General features: G+C 44.3%; 1 protein-coding gene across 1 annotated transcript in view; it reads left to right on the forward strand.

The window, feature by feature from the left end:
* ELAPOR1 (endosome-lysosome associated apoptosis and autophagy regulator 1) overlaps positions 1-19,302 on the forward strand; it is a 271,583-nt gene that overhangs the window by 128,760 nt on the left and 123,521 nt on the right. The window contains exon 13 of the mRNA XM_075853543.1: positions 12,915-13,088. Within this exon, the coding sequence (XP_075709658.1) occupies positions 12,915-13,088 (174 nt within the window). The remainder of the gene's footprint in view (positions 1-12,914; positions 13,089-19,302) is intronic.

The raw sequence follows: 19,302 nt of genomic DNA on the forward strand, positions 1-19,302 counted from the left end.
CCGCGGTCCGTCGTTCTGACTTACCACTCGACGGCCGCGGCCATGGACATGTGAGTTCCCTGCAGTGTCGATCTCCTGTAAGGCACCGGCACTCACTTTCTGGTATCGAGACTGTCTCCAGATGGCGGGCCCACAATCTTAAAGGGCCAGTGCGTGCATAATTGCAGGAAGTCTGCAATCTAGCCCAGAATGCTACTGGACTATAAAAAGGGCTCTGCCCTCTTGTTCTTTGCCTGCACGTTGTTCGTTACCCAAAGTATGTCTTGCAAATGGTCTCCTAGTGTCTTCCAGTTCCCAAGTGTTTCCTGTATCCTGTATCCCGTGCTGTACTGGTCAAGTGCCGTGCTGAAGCTGTTGTCGTGTTCTGCTACTCCACGCCTCACGTCTACCTGCTGCCTGGTCCCAGCAGAGCCTGCCTTGCTACTGTCCGAGTTGCCACAGGTACCCTTTCTGGACTATAGACTCTGTACTATACCTGTTTGGCCACCTGCCATCCCTCTACATGGTACGGTCCGTGACAGGGGATAATATAGGACACCATTTATCAGTGCGGCACTGGCCTGTGCATAAACGATTTCTTCAAAGCGTAACAAACATCCATGGATAATTTTATTATTTTTTTGTCCCGTTATTACATCACGATGTACTCTGCCCAGCTTACCTATGCCCCCACATTATAAAATGAAATACCAGTAAAAGTCCAAACAAAACTACTACGTAGCAAAATCTGTGCTCTAAAAGCCAAATGGCGCTCCCCCTCTTCTGAGCCCTACACTGTGCCCAAACTTCCGTTTACTTGCACATATATGGCATCGCCGTACCCGGGAGAATCCTTTTAACAATTTTTGGGGGGTGTGTCTCCAGTGCCACAAGCTGGGCACAACATGTTTGTCAATGAAATCGCATATCTGGAGAAAAATTTTAATTTTTACTTTGCACTATACCCCCTTAATAAATACCTTGAGGGGTGTAACCAAAATAGGGTCACCTCTCAGGGGTTTCTTTTATTATTTCACATACGAGTCATGCAATTGTGAACCAATACTGTTAGGGCCGGGGTCACGGACCACGACCTCCACTTACCTGCCTCCCGCAGATCTTCCTCTTGCAGGTAGACTGTGTCCAGCTGTCTGAAACAGCGTCGACTCTCGCTTTATGTCTGTATTGTGGCCTTAAGGGTCATTTCGTGCGCCAATGTCCACAGAAGCTGGGAAACTCCAGCATCTAGGGTTGGTTGGAGAGGCAACTCTAGGGGGGATGTCTCCAAACATCAAAACCTCTTCCAATCTATCTATTCCTGTGACCATCATATCTGGAGAGACATCACATTCCTCCTCTGCCTATCTTGATTCCAGAGCAGCTGCAAATTTCATCCAGCAGGATCTAGTGGATCGCTTACATCTACCCACAGTTCCCCTGGAGAGACCTTTGGCTGTTGCCTCTGTGAATGGTATACCATTGCCCAATCCAATTGTGTTCATCACGGAACCATTGACACTACAAGTCGAAGTTCTTCACTTAGAACAGATCGCCTTCCTTGTATTGCCTAAACCCTATTCTGCTGGGCCTGCCATGGCTTCATCTACACGCCTTCGGTTCTCGACTGGAGTTCCGGAGAAGTCCTCCAATGGGGCCCCAAATGCTTTAACCGCTGCCTGCTACAAGTTCATCCAGTTTTTCCTCCACTGCCTCAGTCACTCTCCAATCTACCCTAACACTATGCCAGTTTTGCGGACGTTTTCAGCAAAAAGGAGGCATAGACTCTTTCTTCCTATCGCAGCTACAATTGCCCAGTCGAGTTACTTCCTGACACCTCACCTACCCGTGAAAGAGTCTATCCCCTCTCTCTGCCAGAGATCCTAGCCATGTCTGCCTACGTTAAGGAGAATCTGGAGAGAGGGTTCATCCGGAAGTCTTCCTCCCTGGCCGGATCTGGATTAATCTTTGGGAAAAAGAAGGATGATGTAATGATGGGGGTAGGGAAACAGACAAGTGAGCCCTAATCTACCCGCCACTCAGTCCCTGCCTACTTGCAACGACCCGCCCTAGGCGACGGGGTACAACTGGGCGACGGTCCCTACGCTCAATAAGTGCATGACAGACAAACAGACAAGAGTACACAGAAGCTACGGGAAATGGGGCAGTTGCCCACGGCAACACCGTGAGCAACAAGAGTAGTGAACGAGCCGAGTCAAACCAGGAGTGTACGAGGTACCAAACGCAGAGCAGGAGAGTAGTGAACAAGTCGAGTCAAACCAGGAGTGTACGAGGTACCAAACGCAGAGCAGGAGAGTAGTCAGTAAGCCAGGGTCAATATGAAGCAGGGACAAATAGTTCAAGAAGCTGCAGCAGGGCCAGGAAACCAACAGAGAAGAATCACAAGCAAGGAGGAACAGGAAAGGCAGGTATAAATAGACAGAGGGCGGGAGCTAGCTCCGTCTGGCCAGGCTTTGATAGGCTCTCCCACTCCTAAGCCTGCCATCCTGAGTGGTGGAAGATGGAGTCAGTGTCACAGACATAGAAGCAGGTGCAGACTGATTACCTATGGGCGTTGACACAGAAGCTGTGCCTGGCAGATACTTTACAGATGATCTCTTCATCCTTGTATCGATTACCGTGGTTTGAACCAAATCACGGTCAAGAATAAGTATCCCTTACCGCTCATTTCAGAACTCTTCGCTATAATTCACGGGGCCAAGGTGTTCACAAAGCTGGATCTACGCGGGGCCTACAACTTGATCCGTATCTGCAAAGGTGACGAGTGGAAAACCGCATTCAACACCCAAGATGGTCACTACGAATATCTCGTAATGCCCTTTGGACTGTGTAATGCTCCAGCTGTGTTCCAGGAGTTTGTGAATGACATCTTCCGGGATCTACTGTATGTCTGTGGGATTGTCTATCTGGATGAGATCCTGATCTACTCACCTGATTTGACTACACACCGGAGGCATATTCGCCAAGTTCTGTCTCGATTAAGGGGGAATCTCCTGTATGCTAAACTCGAGAAGTGTGTGTTCGAGAGGAACTCTCTGCCCTTCCTGGGTTACATAGTGTCTGACCGTGGACTCAAGATGGATTCAGAGAAGGTGAAATCCGTCTTAGAGTGACCACGTCCACAGGAGCTTCAGGTCCATACAACGATTTCTAGGATTCGTAAATTTCTATCGCCAATTTATCCAGAACTTCTTGTCTCTGACTGCCCCAATCTCTGCCCTCACCAAGAAGGGGGTGAACGCCAAGGTTTGGCCTTTGGATGCAGAGGCAGCATTTATAAACCTCAAGAATGCTTTCACCTCAGCCTCCGTTCTTCATCGCCCTGATGCATCTCTGCAGTTTTTTCTTGAGACGGACGCATCCTCCGTTCGTGCTGGAGCTCTACTATGTAAAAAAAACCTCTAAGGGCAAGATGGTGGCTTGTGGCTTCTTTTCTAAACTGTTCTCTCCGGCTGAACGTAATTACTCAATCGGGGATCAGGAGTTGCTGGCCGTCAAGTTGGCATTAGTGGAGTGGAGACACTTGCTGGAGGGCGCGGTTCACCCTATTACCATTTATACAGATCACAAGAACCTCACGTACCTTACAGACAGCACAACGACTAAATCCTTGCCAAGCCAGATGGTCATTGTTTTTCGCCCGATTTCAATTCCTGCTTCGTTTCCGTCCTGCTGATAAGAATGTGAAGGCTGTTGCCCTGTCCCGATCATTTGAGACTAGTGACTCTGAGGAGATTCCTCAATATATTATAGATCCTTCTAGGATTATTACCTCTAACCCTCTGCAAATTAGAGACATTCCTCCTGGAAAGACTTTTGTTCGGCTTGCAGACAAGAGGAGACATAGCTCCAAACTGGAGGGGCACTGGGGTGTTCAAAAGACTCAGGACTTGGTAGCTCATCATTACTGGTGGCCCACGCTGCCTAGAGATGTTGTGGATTACGTCTCTTGATTATACAAACTGTGCCTCGAACAAGTCCACCCACTCCAAACCTGCTGGTCTGCACCTGCCAGTCCCTGATGCCCCTTGGCAGCATATCGCTATCGACTTTATTACAGACCGTACCCCCTCAGCTGGATGTACAGTGGTCTGGGTAGTAGTGGATCGTTTCTCTAAAATGGCACATTTTATTTTGTTGACTGGTCTTCCGTCTGCTCCTCGCCTGGCAAACCTGTTTATTCTCCACATTTTCCCTCTGCACGAACTTCCTCTGCACATTGTCTGCAGTTCACGTCCAAGTTCTGGAGAGCCCTGTGCAACCTGCTAGATGTTAGGATATGTTCACACGCAGTGTTTTCAGACGTAATTCAGGAATTTTACGCCTCCAATTACGCCAGAAAAAACGCCCCTAATACGCCTACAAACATCTGCCCATTGCTTGCAATGGGTTTTACAGTGTTCTGTTCCCACGAGGTGTAATTTTACGCGTAAAAAGAAGCCCACGAAAAAGAAGTGCATGTCACTTCTTGAGACGTTTTTTGGAGCCGTTTTTCATTGACTCCATTCAAAAACAGCTCCAATAACGGCCGTAAAATACGCCGCAAAACACGCGAGTTGCTACAAAAACGTCTGAAAATCGGGAGCTGTTTTCGCCTGAAAACAGCTCCGTATTTTCAGACGTTTTTGGTCACTGCGTGTGAACATACCCTTAAACTGGACTTCTCCTCCACCTACCACCCACAGTTCAATGGTCAGGTGGAGAGGATCAATCAAATTTTGGAGAACTATCTTCGTCATTTTGTTTCCTCCCAGCATGACAATGGAGTACAACTTCTGTCTTGGGCAGAAGTCCCATACAACAATCACACTAGTGAGTCCACTACTTCATCTCCCTTCTACATTGTGTACAGTCAGCATCCTCGAGTTCCTCTTCCTGTGCCAGCAATGACTCAAGTACCATCAGCGAACTCTTCACTTTTGTTCACATCTGACAGCAAACGAAGGCTGCCATTCTCCAATCTGTGACCCGCATGAAAAAGCATGCCGACAAAAAAAAAAAAGTTCCTCCTCAATTCTTTCCTGGAGTCAAAGTCTGGCTGTCCTCGCGAAACATTAGACTCAAGATGCCTTCTCACAAATTCGCTCCAGGTTTCCTCGATCCTCTCTGCACAGGATAAACCCTGTATCCTATAAACTTTGGTTGCCTCCTACGCTCAAGATTCCCAACTCTTTCCACGTGTCCCTCCTTAAACCTGTGGTCCTGAACCACTACAGTAAAACTCCTGGTCCTGTGTTTGCTCCCAGCAGTTCATCTGATGTGTTTTGAGGTGAAGGAGATCCTGTACTTCAAGAGGGTAGGTGGAAGGACTTTCTATTTGGTGGACTGGAGAGGGTTTGGTCCTGAGGAGAGATCCTGGGAGCCAGAGGAGAACCTCAAGGCCCCTACCCTCATTAAAAAATTCCTCTCTTGCTCTGGACCCAAGAAGAGAGGGCATAAGGGGGGTACTGTTACGGCTGCGGTCACGAACCGCGACGTCCACTTACCTGCCTCCAGCAGATCTCCCTGGAGACACTGGCACATGCGTCTGCTCTGTCCCGTAGTGCTCAATAGAGGGAGCACGCTAGTTCCCGGCCTTAAAGGGCCAGTGCTCGTATATGTAAATAATGAAATAATTATTCCCAGATCACGCTGAACTATAAAAATGGCCCTGCCCTTCTGATCCTTACCTGGGCCTTGTTTGTAATCCCCATGCTAGTCTTGCAAATGGTTCCTTAGTGTTTTCCCGTTCCAGTGTTCCCGTGCCCTGCTACCTGTATCCTGTAGCCCATGCTATGTCACCATCAGGACTATTTAAGGTACCCTTGTGCTACGAACTTGTATAGATTTTTGCATAGACTGTGACTTGGCCAGCTGCCTCTCTGCTACGACGGAGCTGCCTAGGGGTCCACATACCGCTAGATCGTGACAAATACTTTGTAAATCGCCAAATTAAACCTAAGTTTTGCATGGTTCTCACTCCTGATCCCTGTCGTATATCCAGGCAAAAGATTAGAGCCAAATGTAGGGTTTCTAAAACCTTTTAACACAGCATAATAATTAGAGAGCTGTCTTTTCATGGTGGCACAAGCTGAGCACATATTGGACACTGAAATGGCATATTCATGGAAAAATTGCCTTTTTCACTCTGTAACATCCACTACACACTAATTGCTGGAAAACACCTGTGGGTTTAACATGCTCACTGCACCCATAGGTGAACTTCTTGAGGAGTGTAGTTTCCCAAAAGAAGTCACTTCCCTGGAGATTCCACTGTACTCATCCCACAGGGGCTTTGCAAATGCAATATGGCGCCCAGATATTAACCTAGCAAAATCTGCACTCCAAAGCCAAATGGCGATCCTACCCTTTGCTTTACCAATGTTGGGGGCTCTTTTTCTTGAGAAAATGAAACATTTTGAGCGAACAATATGTCTTATTGGCGACAAAAAATATTCCTTAATATTCAATGCGCAATTCTAATAAAACGTGTTCCCAAACAGCAGTTTATGACCACATGTGAGGCACTTCCGTACCCTGGAGAAGTTGCTTTACAAATGTTGGGGAGCTTCTTCTCCTCTATTCCTCGTGGAAATTATTATTTTTTTTAGCTAAAATTACATCTTTCTTTTTACAGCCAAACTATAAGAAAATTCATAAAACACCTGTGCGGTCCAAATGCTCACTACACCCCTAGATGAATTCCTTGTGGAGTGTAGTTTCCAAAATGGGATAATTTTTTAAGGTGTTTCCATTGTTTTGGCACCACAAAATGTCTTCAAACATGACATGGTGCCTAAAAGATAATCTAATAAAAAATAGGCCCCAAAATCCACTGGGTGCTCCTTTGCTTCTGAGGCCTGTGTTACAGTGCCATAGCATACTAAGGCCACAACTGGGAAATTTCTAAAAACTGCAGAATCTGGGCAATAAATATTGAGTTGTGTTTCTTTGATAAAATCTTCTGTGTTACAGAAAAAAATGGATCAAAATGGAATTTCTGCAAAGAAAATAAAATTTGTGAATTTCACCCCCACTGTGCTTTAATTCCTTTGAAACGGCTAAAGGGTTATGCTGTTTTAAATTCTTTGAGATGTGCAGTTTTTAAAATGAGGTTTCTAATATATAAGCTCCTCAAAGCCACTTCAGAACTGAACTGGTCCCTAAAAAAATAGGCTCTTGAAATTTTCTTGAAAATGTGAGAAATTTCCGCTAAACTTATAAGCCTTGTAATGTCCTAGAAAAATAAAAGGATGTAAAAAAAAACAATGGCAACCTAAAGTAGAGATATGGGAAATGTTAATTAGTGGGTTAGAACTGGAGGGTGAAGACATGGGTGAGCAGGATCAGGTAAGTAGCTGGGTTAATGTAGTTAGGGGCAGTAGAAAGGGGTCAAAGAAAAGGAAGGCCGATCCGGTTTCTGACATTCCAGGCAAAATTGCCAAGTTTGGTGATAATGCGAGGGTGTCAGTCTCAGAAATGGCAGCCCTAGTGGATACTGATCTCCCTAACAGCCGGGAGAACAGCCCAGCTAGTAGTCAGCGGGATGGTAATGCAGGTAAGCCAAGACAATTGATAGTCGTAGGGGATTCTATAATCAGGAAGACGGATAGAATAATTTGTTGCCAAGACCACCTCAACCGAATGGTTTGCTGTCTCCCTGGTGCCAGGGTTCGGCATGTGGTGGAACGGGTGGACAAATTGCTGGGAGGGGCTGGTGATGATCCAGCTGTCGTGGTCCATGTCGGTACCAACGACAGAATAAATGGTAGGTGGAGGAGCCTTAAGAATAATTTTAAAGAACTAGGCTACAAGCTGAAGAGAAGGACCTCCAAAGTAGTATTCTCAGGAATACTTCCTGTGCCATGCGCATCACAAGAAAGGCAGCGGGAGCTCAGGGAGTTAAATGCATGGCTGAAGTCTTGGTGTAGAGGAGAAGGATTTGGGTTCCTAGAGCACTGGGCTGACTTTTCATTGGGGTACAAACTGTATTCTGCAGATGATTTGCACCTAAATGGAAGGGGGTCCGCTGTGCGGGGGGAGAGAATTCTAGCTGGGGTGGTGGAGTATTTAAACTAGGGCTGAAGAGGGAGGTCAATGTAGAAAAAAAAGGGGTAGCCAGGTTAGAGAGGGGTCAGACTATATTGGTGGGGGGAGAAACAGAATGTGGGGAGAGGACTAGAAAACAAGATAAGGAGATCCTTTCGTTACAAAACATCAGTGTAAATAAAAAGGCCCAATTAATGTCAAATCACATTTCTGATAATAAAAGTGAAAAACTGACAGGCAAGTTAAAGTGTATGTTCACAAATGCCAGAAGTCTAGCAAGCAAAATGGGGGAGCTAGAGGCCTTGATACTGGAAGAAAATATAGATATAGTTGGTGTTGCTGAAACATGGCTGGACTCTTCACATGACTGGGCTGTAAATCTACAGGGTTTTACACTTTTTCGGAAAGACAGGACAAGTAGGAAAGGTGGTGGTGTATGTCTGTATGTGAGAAATGATATGAAGGCGAGTGTGAAAGACACAATAGTGGGTGAATACTGTGAGGAGGTTGAAACCTTGTGGGTGGAACTAGAAAGGGAGGTAAACACTGAAAAAATTACTTTTGGTGTAATCTATAGACCCCCCAATATAACCGAGGAGATGGAAGGTCAGCTATATAAACAGATGGAGCGGGCTGCACAGGCGGGTACTGTAGTGATAATGGGAGATTTTAATTTCCGGGATATTAATTGGTGTCATGGTTCAGCTTCAACTGCAAAGGGGAGACATTTCCTCAACCTGTTGCAGGAAAATTTTATGGGCCAGTTTGTGGAAGACCCGACTAGAGGTGACGCTCTGTTGGATCTGGTCATTTCTAATAATGCAGATCTTGTTGGGAATGTCAATGTTCGTGAAAACCTCGGTAACAGTGATCATAATATAGTTACATTTTACCTATACTGTAAAAAACAAACGCAGGCTGGGAGGGCAAAAACATTTAATTTTAAGAAAGCCAATTTCCCCAGGATGAGGGCTGCAATTCAGGATATGGACTGGGAAGAACTAATGTCAAATACTGGAACAAATGATAAATGGGAGATTTTCAAATCTACTTTGAGTTATTATAGTGCAAAATTTATTCCTATAGGTAACAAGTATAAACGACTCAAATTAAACCCCACATGGCTTACACCTTCTGTGAAAGGGGCAATACACGACAAAAAAAGGGCATTTAAAAAATACAAATCTGAGGGTACATATGCAGCCTTTGTAAAATATAAAGATCTTAATAAAATCTGTAAAAAGGTAATAAAATTAGCAAAAATATAAAATGAAAGGCAGGTGGCCAAGGATAGTAAAACAAATCCCAAAAAATTCTTCAAGTATATAAATGCTAAAAAGCCAAGGTCTGAACATGTAGGACCCCTAGATAATGGTAATGGGGAGTTGATCACAGGGTATCAAGAGAAGGCAGAGTTACTAAATGGGTTCTTTAGCTCTGTATATACAACAGAAGAAAGAGCAGCTGATATAGCCGGTGCCAGTGCTGTTAATATATCAGTTGATATACTGAATTGGATGAATGTAGATATGGTCCAAGCTAAATTAAATAAAATAATTGTGCACAAGGCCCCGGGACCAGATGGGTTACACCCTAGAATTCTTAAAGAGCTTAGTTCAGTTATTTCTGTCCCCCTTTTCATAATATTCAGAGAATCTCTAGTGACTGGTATAGTGCCAAGGGACTGGCGCAGCGCAAATGTGGTGCCGATTTTCAAAAAGGGCTCTAGGTCTTCCCCGGGTAATTATAGACCAGTGAGCTTAACATCCATCGTGGGGAAAATGTTTGAGGGGCTATTGAGGGACTATATACAGGATTATGTGACAATAAATAGCATTATAAGTGACAGCCAGCACGGTTTTACAAAGGACAGAAGTTGTCAAACTAACCTAATCTGTTTTTATGAAGAGGTGAGCAGAAGTCTAGACAGAGGTGCCGCTGTGGATTTAGTGTTTTTGGACTTTGCAAAGGCATTTGACACTGTCCCCCATAGACGCTTAATGGGTAAATTAAGGACTATAGGTTTAGAAAATATAGTTTGTAATTGGATTGAGAATTGGCTCAAGGACCGTATCCAGAGAGTTGTGGTCAATGATTCCTACTCTGAATGGTTACCGGTTATAAGTGGTGTACCCCAGGGTTCAGTGCTGGGACCACTATTATTCAACTTATTTATTAATGATATAGAAGATGGGATTAATAGCACTATTTCTATTTTTGCAGATGACACCAAGCTATGTAATATAGTTCAGTCTATGGAAGATGTTCATGAATTGCAAGCGGATTAAAACAAACTAAGTGTTTGGGCGTCCACTTGGCAGATGAAGTTTAATGTAGATAAATGTAAAGTTATGCATCTGGGTACCAACAACCTGCAGGCATCATATGTCCTAGGGGGAGCTACACTGGCGGATTCACTTGTTGAGAAGGATCTGGTGTACTTGTAAATCATAAACTCAATAACAGCATGCAGTGTCAATCAGCTGCTTCAAAGGCCAGCAGGATATTGTCGTGTATTAAAAGAGGCATGGACTCACGGGACAGGGATGTAATATTGCCACTTTACAAAGCATTAGTGAGGCCTCATCTAGAATATGCAGTTCAGTTCTGGGCTCCAGTTCATAGAAAGGATGCCCTGGAGTTGAAAAAAATACAAAGAAGAGCAACGAAGCTAATTAGGGGCATGGAGAATTTAAGTTATGAGGAAAGATTGAAAGAATTAAACCTATTTAGCCTTGAAAAAAGACGACTAAGGGGGGACATGATTAACTTATATAAATATATTAATGGCACATACAAAAAATATGGTGAAATCCTGTTCCTTGTAAAACCCCCTCGAAAAACAAGGGGGCACTCCCTCCGTCTGGAGAAAAAAAGGTTCAAGCTGCAGAGGCAACAAGCCTTCTTTACCGTGAGAACTGTGAATCTATGGAATAGCCTACCGCAGGAGCTGGTCACAGCAGGGACAGTCGATGGCTTTAAAAAAGGGTTAGATAATTTCCTAGAACAAAAAAATATTAGCTCATATGTGTAGAAATTTTTCCTTCCCTTTTCCCGTCCCTTGGTTGAACTTGATGGACATGTGTCTTTTTTCAGCCGTACTAACTATGTAACTATGTAACTATTTTGTGTGGTATAATGGTCTTACAAGCAGTTGTTTAAATTTCGAAAATACACATTTTTGCACATTTTCTTAAAATATTGGTGTTTTTCACAAATAAACAATTAATGTATTGTCCAAATTTTACCTCTGGCATAAAGCAATCTTAGAATTGCTTGGATAGGTAAAAGCATTCCAAAGTTATTACTACATAAAGTCACATGTCAGATTTGAAAAATGAGGCTTTGCCAGGAAGATCAAAAGTGGCTACAGAGGGATGGGGTTAAGCACCTAGCCATGCAGTCTGCATTTACAAACACTTGTAAAAGAATGGGTCATTCTACAGAGCTTACTAAATTTGAGCGTGGTACTGTAAGAGGTTGCTGCTGCAAGTCAGTTTGCGAATTTTCTTCCCTCCTAGATATTCCAGAATCAACTGTGAGTGGTATTATTTAGAAGCGTTTAGGAACCACAGCAACACAGCCACAAAGTGGCAGACCATGTAAAGTTACAGAGGGGTGGCCGAGCGCTGAGGCGCATAGTGCGTAAAAGTCACCAACGCTCTGCTGAATCAATAGCTGCAGAGTCCCAAACCTCCTTTGGCATTAACTTCCGTACAAAAAATGTGCGCCGGGAACTTTATGTCATGGGTTTCCATGACCAAGCAGCTCCATGCATGCCTTACATTACCATGCTAAGCGTCGAATGGAGTGGTATAAAGCATGCTCCCACTGGACTCTAGAGTCGCGAAATTGTGTTCTGTGGTGTGACTAATCACCCTGCTCTATCTGGCAGTCTGATGGAGGAGTCTGGGTTTGGCGAATGATATGAGAACGTTACCTGCCTGACTGCATTGTGTCAACTGTAAAGTTTGGTGGAGCTACGTGGGGTTATTTTTCAGGGGTTGGCCTAGGCCCTTTAGTTCCAGTGAAGGGTAATGTTAATGCTTCAGGATGCCAAGACATTTTGGACAATTATATTCTTCCAACTTTGAGGGAACAGTTTAGGGAAAGCCTTTTTCTGTTCCAGCATGACTGTGCCCCAGTGCACAAAGCTAGGTCCATAAAGGCATGGGTGAATAAGTTTGGTGTTCAAGAACTTGACTGGTACAGAGAGCCTTGACCTCAACTGGAGTGAACATCTTTGGGTAAAACTACAACAGAGATGCCACATCCTTTTGTCCAACTTCGGTATCTGACCTCACAAATGCTCCCCTGGATAAATAGGCAAAAATTCCAACAGACACACTCCAAAATCTTGTGGAAAGTCTTCCCAGAAGAATGGAAGCTGTTTTAGATGCAAAAGGGGGACCAACTCCTTATTAATGCCTATGGAATTAGAATGGAATACATGTAAAAAAAAAAAAGCTCCTGTAGGTGTAATATGTAGGTGTCCATATACTTTTGTCCATATAGTGTAATTATTATTTTTAAAATTTCCAAATTAATAGTAAAATGTTATAAGATGATGAAACAAAAATTGAATATTCCCTTTCCATAAATCACCTACAGTTGTGGACTAGTTGATTATAAAGGTTTCCCACGCAGACAAGAATGTGCATCTAGACTTGGCATTGCTCCGAGACCTAGCATTAAGTGACCTTTACCTTGGCTAATTTAATTTGTAGACATGGACCAACACCCCCCCCCCCCTCTTTGGTATGGGAGGAGGGGTGTTTGTGCACTGGTTCCAGTAGTAGAATATGGTTTATTAAATAAAAAAAACTATTTTTTCCCTAGAAATAAGCCTGCATTTCTCTCAGTTTATTGCTGTGATCTATTTTTTCTAGGTTCGTTCCTTATGCTTTAATGATTGCCACTTTACAGTATCAGTTGAAAAAAGGAAACTGCAATATGATTTTTCTTTTCTTGAAAATGCAACATCATTTACTGGGAAGCCCAGCTTCACAGGCAAAGGGGTCAAATTTTATCATCAGTTCAGTATCAGCCTTTGTGGAAACCAGGTTTGTTACAATATTTTTAATCATGCTTAGACCTTTTTATAATCTGTGTTTAATGTAGACAACACCAATATAACTAGCATCAAACCACGTCAATTAGATCAGGAAAAACTAAATGTTTATGTTACAACAACTGAAACAATGAGCCTTCAGTCCCACGTAGAAAAGGTAGCACATTGTGATGTCTTCCTTAGTACTGCACACCTAGTATAACTTGTATGACAAACCTGCTCTTTTGTATATTTAAGAAATTACAACAGGAAAATCTGTAATTTAGTGTGGTTGATCCATAATAAACCGGTTTAGTTAAACTGCTTATTAACAGTTTGCATGGATAATGGCTTACATTAGGGACCAGTGTTCATAGACACAATGTGAGGAGTTTTCGCTTCGAAGAAAAAGGGAAGGAATTATCCATAACAACCAATCAAGTTATTCCTGCTCGAGTTTTTCTGAAAAATTCAAGCGATCTGATTGAATTTGGGCGGTGGGCAACTGCTGCATTAATATAGTCTTGTTCACACAGTGCAGTTACTGCACGTGTGGGTTTTTTTTTTTAGGTAAAATCCGCGTTGGATCATAAAGGGAGGAGCAGTATAACGGAAAGCATAATACTACACCTTGTTGGGTGGGAGTTTTTGCACCCTTATTAGGTTTGGCTAAAAAACCGTGCCAAAACATAGACACTAGTATGTTTTTGTTGTTTTGTTTTTTTTCATAGCAAATAAAACATTCTGCATTCATGGTACATTTGTGTGAATTTTCAGAACTCCCCTCTACATTTTACAAATGTGTTAGTTAGTGCCTTTTGTTTGTTTGTTTATTTATTTTATATTGTAGGATGCTCTGTTGTTGTTTTTTTTGCATTTTCACCACACTGATTTCCATAAGAAAATACACAGGTTAGGCTTCGTTCACATCTGCATCAGGGCTCCGTTCAGGTGTTACGTTGGAGCTTTCCATCAGGGAGAAAGAAGAGACGCCACTATCTAGACATATTGGGTAAAACTAGATCCACTATCTAGACATATGACGGTAATACTAGATCCCTTCAATTTTGAGGGATTACACTGGTGAAACCGGGCCCTAGAGGAGGAAACCTGGATTGCAAGTTTTCCTTCACCGTGGATAGGATTTGTGTAATCATCCACCACTGTTGTCTTCTGTGGAAGTCCAGTCCTATTGGAGTTTCATGAGATCACCAGTGCGCTCTTTTTTTCAACATTTGTGCTCCCTCTCTGATGGATTTCTTCATTTTTTTCAGCGTAACGATGGTCTGTTTCACTTGCATTGAGAGCTCATTTGACCTCACGTTTTGGGTTCACAGCAACAGCTTCCAATTGCAAATGCCACACCTGGAATCCACTCCAGACCTTTTACCTGCTTAATTGATGATGGATTAACGAGGGAATAGCCCATGCAGCCCATTAAATTGCTTTTGAGATAATTGTCCAATTACATTTGATCCCTTGAAAAAGAGGCAACTACATATTAAAGAGCTGTAATTGCTAAACCCTTCCTCAAATTAGGATGTGAATCCCCTCAAATTAAAGCGGAGAGTCTGCACTTTAAGCCCACATTGATTATATAACTGTATATTCAATATGTTTTGGTAAACATATTGAATATACATAAAATTATGAAATGCAAAATCTTGTGTCACTGTCTATATAATTCTGGAACTAACTGTATGTTAACTTATTAAAAAAAATTACACTTTATGTCCCTTATTTAGCATCCGACCCAATTTAAATTTGATAACCTAATTACTGATGCTTTCTATGCATAAAACACTGCATGACTGTGGTATATACTGGTCCTTCTCAAAGAATTTGAATATCATCAAAAATTTTATTTATTTCAGTAATTCAATTAAAAAAGTGATTCATTACACACAGAGTGATCTATTTCCAGCGTTTTTGTTCCTGTTATTGTGGATTATTATGGCTAACATTTAATGAAACCCCAAATTTAGTCTCTCAGAAAATGAGAATATTGGGTAAAAGTTGAAGATTGTAGACTCATGGTGTCACACTCTAATCAGCAAATCAACACAAGACACCTGCAAAGGTTTCCTAAGCCTTTTAAAGGACTGGTCTGTTGCTCAGTGGTCCAAAGTTCTGTTTTCAGATGAAAGTAAATTTTGCATTTTATTTGGAAATCAAGGTCCCAGAGTCTGGAGGAAGAATGGAGAGGCACTCAATCCAAGTTGATTGCCGTCCAGTGTGAAGTTTCCACAGTCAGTGATGGTTTGGGGAGCCATGTCATCTGCTGGTGTTGGTCCACTGTGTTATATCAAGTCCAGAGTCAACGCAGCCATCTATCAGGAAATTTAGAGTACTTTATGCTTCCCTCTGCTAACAAGCTTTATGGAGATGCTGATTTAATTTTCCAGCAGGACTTGGCACCTGCCCACACTGCCAAAAATACCAATACCTGGTTTAATAACCACACTATCACTGTGCTTGATTGGCCAGCAAACTCACCTCACCTAAACTCCATAGAGAATCTATGGGGTATTGGCAAGAGGAAGATGAGGCACCAGACCCAACAATGCAGACGAGCTGAAGGTCGCTATCAATAAAATCTGGGCTTCCATAACACCTCAGCAGTGTCACAGGCTGATCGTCTCCATGCCACGCGCATTGATACAGTAATTCATGCAAAAGGAGCCCCGACCAAGTATTGAGTGCATATACTCTACATACTTTTCAGTAGGTATACATTTCGGTATTAAAATCATTTTTGAAATTGGGCTTATTTAATAATCTAATTTTCTGATAGACAAAATTTTTGGTTTTCATTAACTGTTAAGCATCAACATTAAAATAAAAAAATGCTGGCAATAGATCCCTCTGTGTTTAATTAATCTATATAATACATGAGTCGCACGTCCCTTTTCAGAACAATAGAGTTCTATGGGTGTATTCACATGGCCGTTTTTTTTTAACACTGGCCGTCAAAAAATAGGACATGTCCTATTTTTGTCCGTTTTGACGGCCCCCTAAGCTCCCATAGAAGTCAATGTTTCCTGAAGAACAAATTATCCAATCAATGTGATGGCCAGTAAAAACTGATCCTGGCTGAGGATTCCACGCACACAGCGCTAATTTGAGCGCTGAGCCCGGGGAAGCCCTTGACAGCACTGTACCGCCACTGATACTACCACTGTAGCTCCATGTAGGAGCGGAATCCCTGGCAGCCAGACCCCGCTCCTGGAGAAGCAACCCGGCATCACTATCCATATATGGACAGTGACGTAAAGGGGTTACTCTTGGAGCGGAATCCCCAGCCCATCCTGGCAAGGAATTCCGCTCCTGAAGAAGCCCCCGGCGCCACTATCCATATTTGGACAGTGACGTCAAGGGGTTACTCCTGGAGTGGAATCCCCAGCCCACTCTGGCAGGGGATTCCACTCTCCTGACATCACTGTCCATATATGGACAGAGTCGTCGGGCTCAGTCTATGAGCGGAATCCCCTGTCTTGGGAAAGCCCTTGACGTCACTGCCCATATATGGAAAGTGACGTCAGAAACTACCTCTGGAATCCCCTGAAAGAGCGTAATCTCTGGCCGACGCTCTGGCCAGGGGTTTTGTCTACTGGAGAAGCTCCTGGCGTCACTGTCCATATATGGATAGTGCCGCCAGGGGCTCCCTCCAGGAGTGGAATTCCCGGCCAGAGGGATTCCGCTCCTACACGGATCTACGGTGGCGCCATCTACATAGGGGTGGTGTCATTTACGGGGGTGGGATGGGGTGGGTGCTTTCTACAGTGGGGGGTTTGTGCTATCTACAGGGGGAATTGGTGCTATCTACAGTAGGGGGTTGGTGCTATCTGTAGTGGGGGTGCTATCTACAAGGGAGGGTGCTATCTACAAGGGAGGGTTGGTGCTATCTACAGGGGGTGTTTTGCTATCTACATGGGCACTATGGCACTATATGGGGTTGTGACACAATCTACAGGAGACACTGGTGCTATCTACATGGGCACTGTGAGGGCACTGGCACTTTATATGATGGCACTATGTCACTTTATATGTGGGCACTGTGGCACTATGAGGGCACTGGCACTTTATATGTGGGCACTATGGCACTATATCACTATATATGTGGGCAATGGCACTATCTACAGTAAGCACTGGCACTATGAAGGCACTATGGCACTATGTGAGCACTATCTACAGGGACATTGTGGCACTATCTACATGGGCACTGTGGTGTTTTCTGGCGGTTTGAACAATAAAACCAACAAATTAAATCCATCAGGTTTTTTTAACGGCCATGAAAAACAGATGGAAAACGGCTGGCAAACGGCTATTAAAAACAGACAGATGGACTGGAAATGGATGAAAATTTGGAGACACACTGATGCAAAATGGCCATGAAAAACTGACAGTCGTGTGAATTTATATACCGGCTGAGTCCCGTCAGTAATCCGAGGAAGGATAGAACGTACTATCTTTCCTCGAATCGGAGACACGGATCATTTTTCACAGGCCCGATTCACCCGCTAAAGTGAATTGGTCTGTGAAGACTATCGGGTGCTACTCGGATGATGTCAAAAACGGCCAGAGTGGCACAACGGTCATGTGCATGAGGCGTAAGGCTCTATTAACACGACAGGGTCCGAGTGTCGGCCGTTTTTAAAAATGGCCCTTTTGGTACATTTTCCTCGCCATTTTGGATCCGTTTCGCATCCGTTTCGTTTCCGTTCCGGAGCGGTTTTCTGTTTTTAACAGCCGATTTTGACCCACTTTCAGATTCAGACTGCATCTGTTATTTTCCCTGTCCGTTTTAAAAACAGATGAATTTAATTTGTGAATTTTTTGCTACACACTACCCTCTGTAGTTAATGTCTCACACTGCCCTCTGTAGATGATGCCACACCCTGCCCTCTGTAGATAATGCCACACCCTGCCCTCTGGAGATAATGCCACACACTGCCCTCTGTAGATACTGCCACAGCCCCCTTGTAGGCAGTGCCACACAGCGATCTGTAGGCAGTGCCACACAGCGATCTGTAGGCAGTGCCACACAGCCCCCCCGTAGGCAGTGCCACACAGCCCCCCTGTAGGCAGTGCCACACAGCCCCTCTGTAGGCAGTGCCACACAGCCCCCCTGTAGGCAGTGCCACACAGACACCCTGTAGGCAGTGCCACACAGACCCCCTGTAGGCAGTGCCACACCACCCCCCTGTCGGTAATGCACACCGCCCCCTGTAGGCAGTGCCACACAGCCCCCTGTAGGTAATGCCACCCAGCCCCCCTGTAGGTAATGCCACAGAGCCCCCCTGTAAGTAGTGCTACACAGCACCCTTGTACATAACCACCCCTCATAGATGGCACCCCCCCCATAGATGGCACCTCTCCCTTAGATGGCACTGGGGATTTCACTGTAGGAGTAGGGGACTGCTCCAGGAGAAGTCCCTGACGTCACTGTCCATATATGTTATATATATATATATATATATATATATATATATATATAATAGGGATTCAGCTCCTACAGGGAGAAACAAAATACCCTCCTCCTCCTTCTTACATACACTCCGCACTGTTAGGAGGAGAAGAGAGCGTGCGAGTGGCAGAATGCATGGCCGTCACTCGGATCACCACCGAGTGACAGCCGTGATTTACACAGCCCCATAGACTTCTATGGGAGGCGTGCAGCCGGGAGAATGGCCAAAAATTAGGCATGTTCCATTTTTTAATGGCCCGTTTTACCGGGTCGTCAAAAAATCGGCTGTGTGAATAGCCCCATTTGGGGTCTATTGTTCCTTCTGCAGCTGAGTGACGGCCGTTCAAAGAACGGCCGTCACATGGCCGAGAATCCCTGTCGTGTGAATAGGGCCTAAATGTGCAGACAGTCTGCCTGCCTGCACTTAGGCCCTATTCACACAACAGGGTTTCCCAGCCGTGTGACGGCCGTTCAAAAAACGGCCTTCGCACAGCCCCATTAGGAACAATAGACTTCAAATGGGGCTATTCACACAACCGATTTTTTGACGGCCTGGGAAACCGGGCCATCAAAAAATGGGACATGCCCTATTTTCGACCGTTCTCCTGGCCGCCCGGCTCCCATAGAAGTCTATGCAGCCGGGTCATACACGGCCATCACTTGAATGTGTTCCGAGTGATGGCCATGTTTTCCGTCGCTCGCTCTCTCCTCCTCCTCCTCACAGTGTGAAGTGTATGTGAGGAGGAGGAGGAGTGTATTT

The sequence above is a fragment of the Rhinoderma darwinii genome, chromosome 2 (assembly GCF_050947455.1).
Source record: "Rhinoderma darwinii isolate aRhiDar2 chromosome 2, aRhiDar2.hap1, whole genome shotgun sequence".
Lineage (NCBI taxonomy): Eukaryota > Metazoa > Chordata > Amphibia > Anura > Rhinodermatidae > Rhinoderma > Rhinoderma darwinii.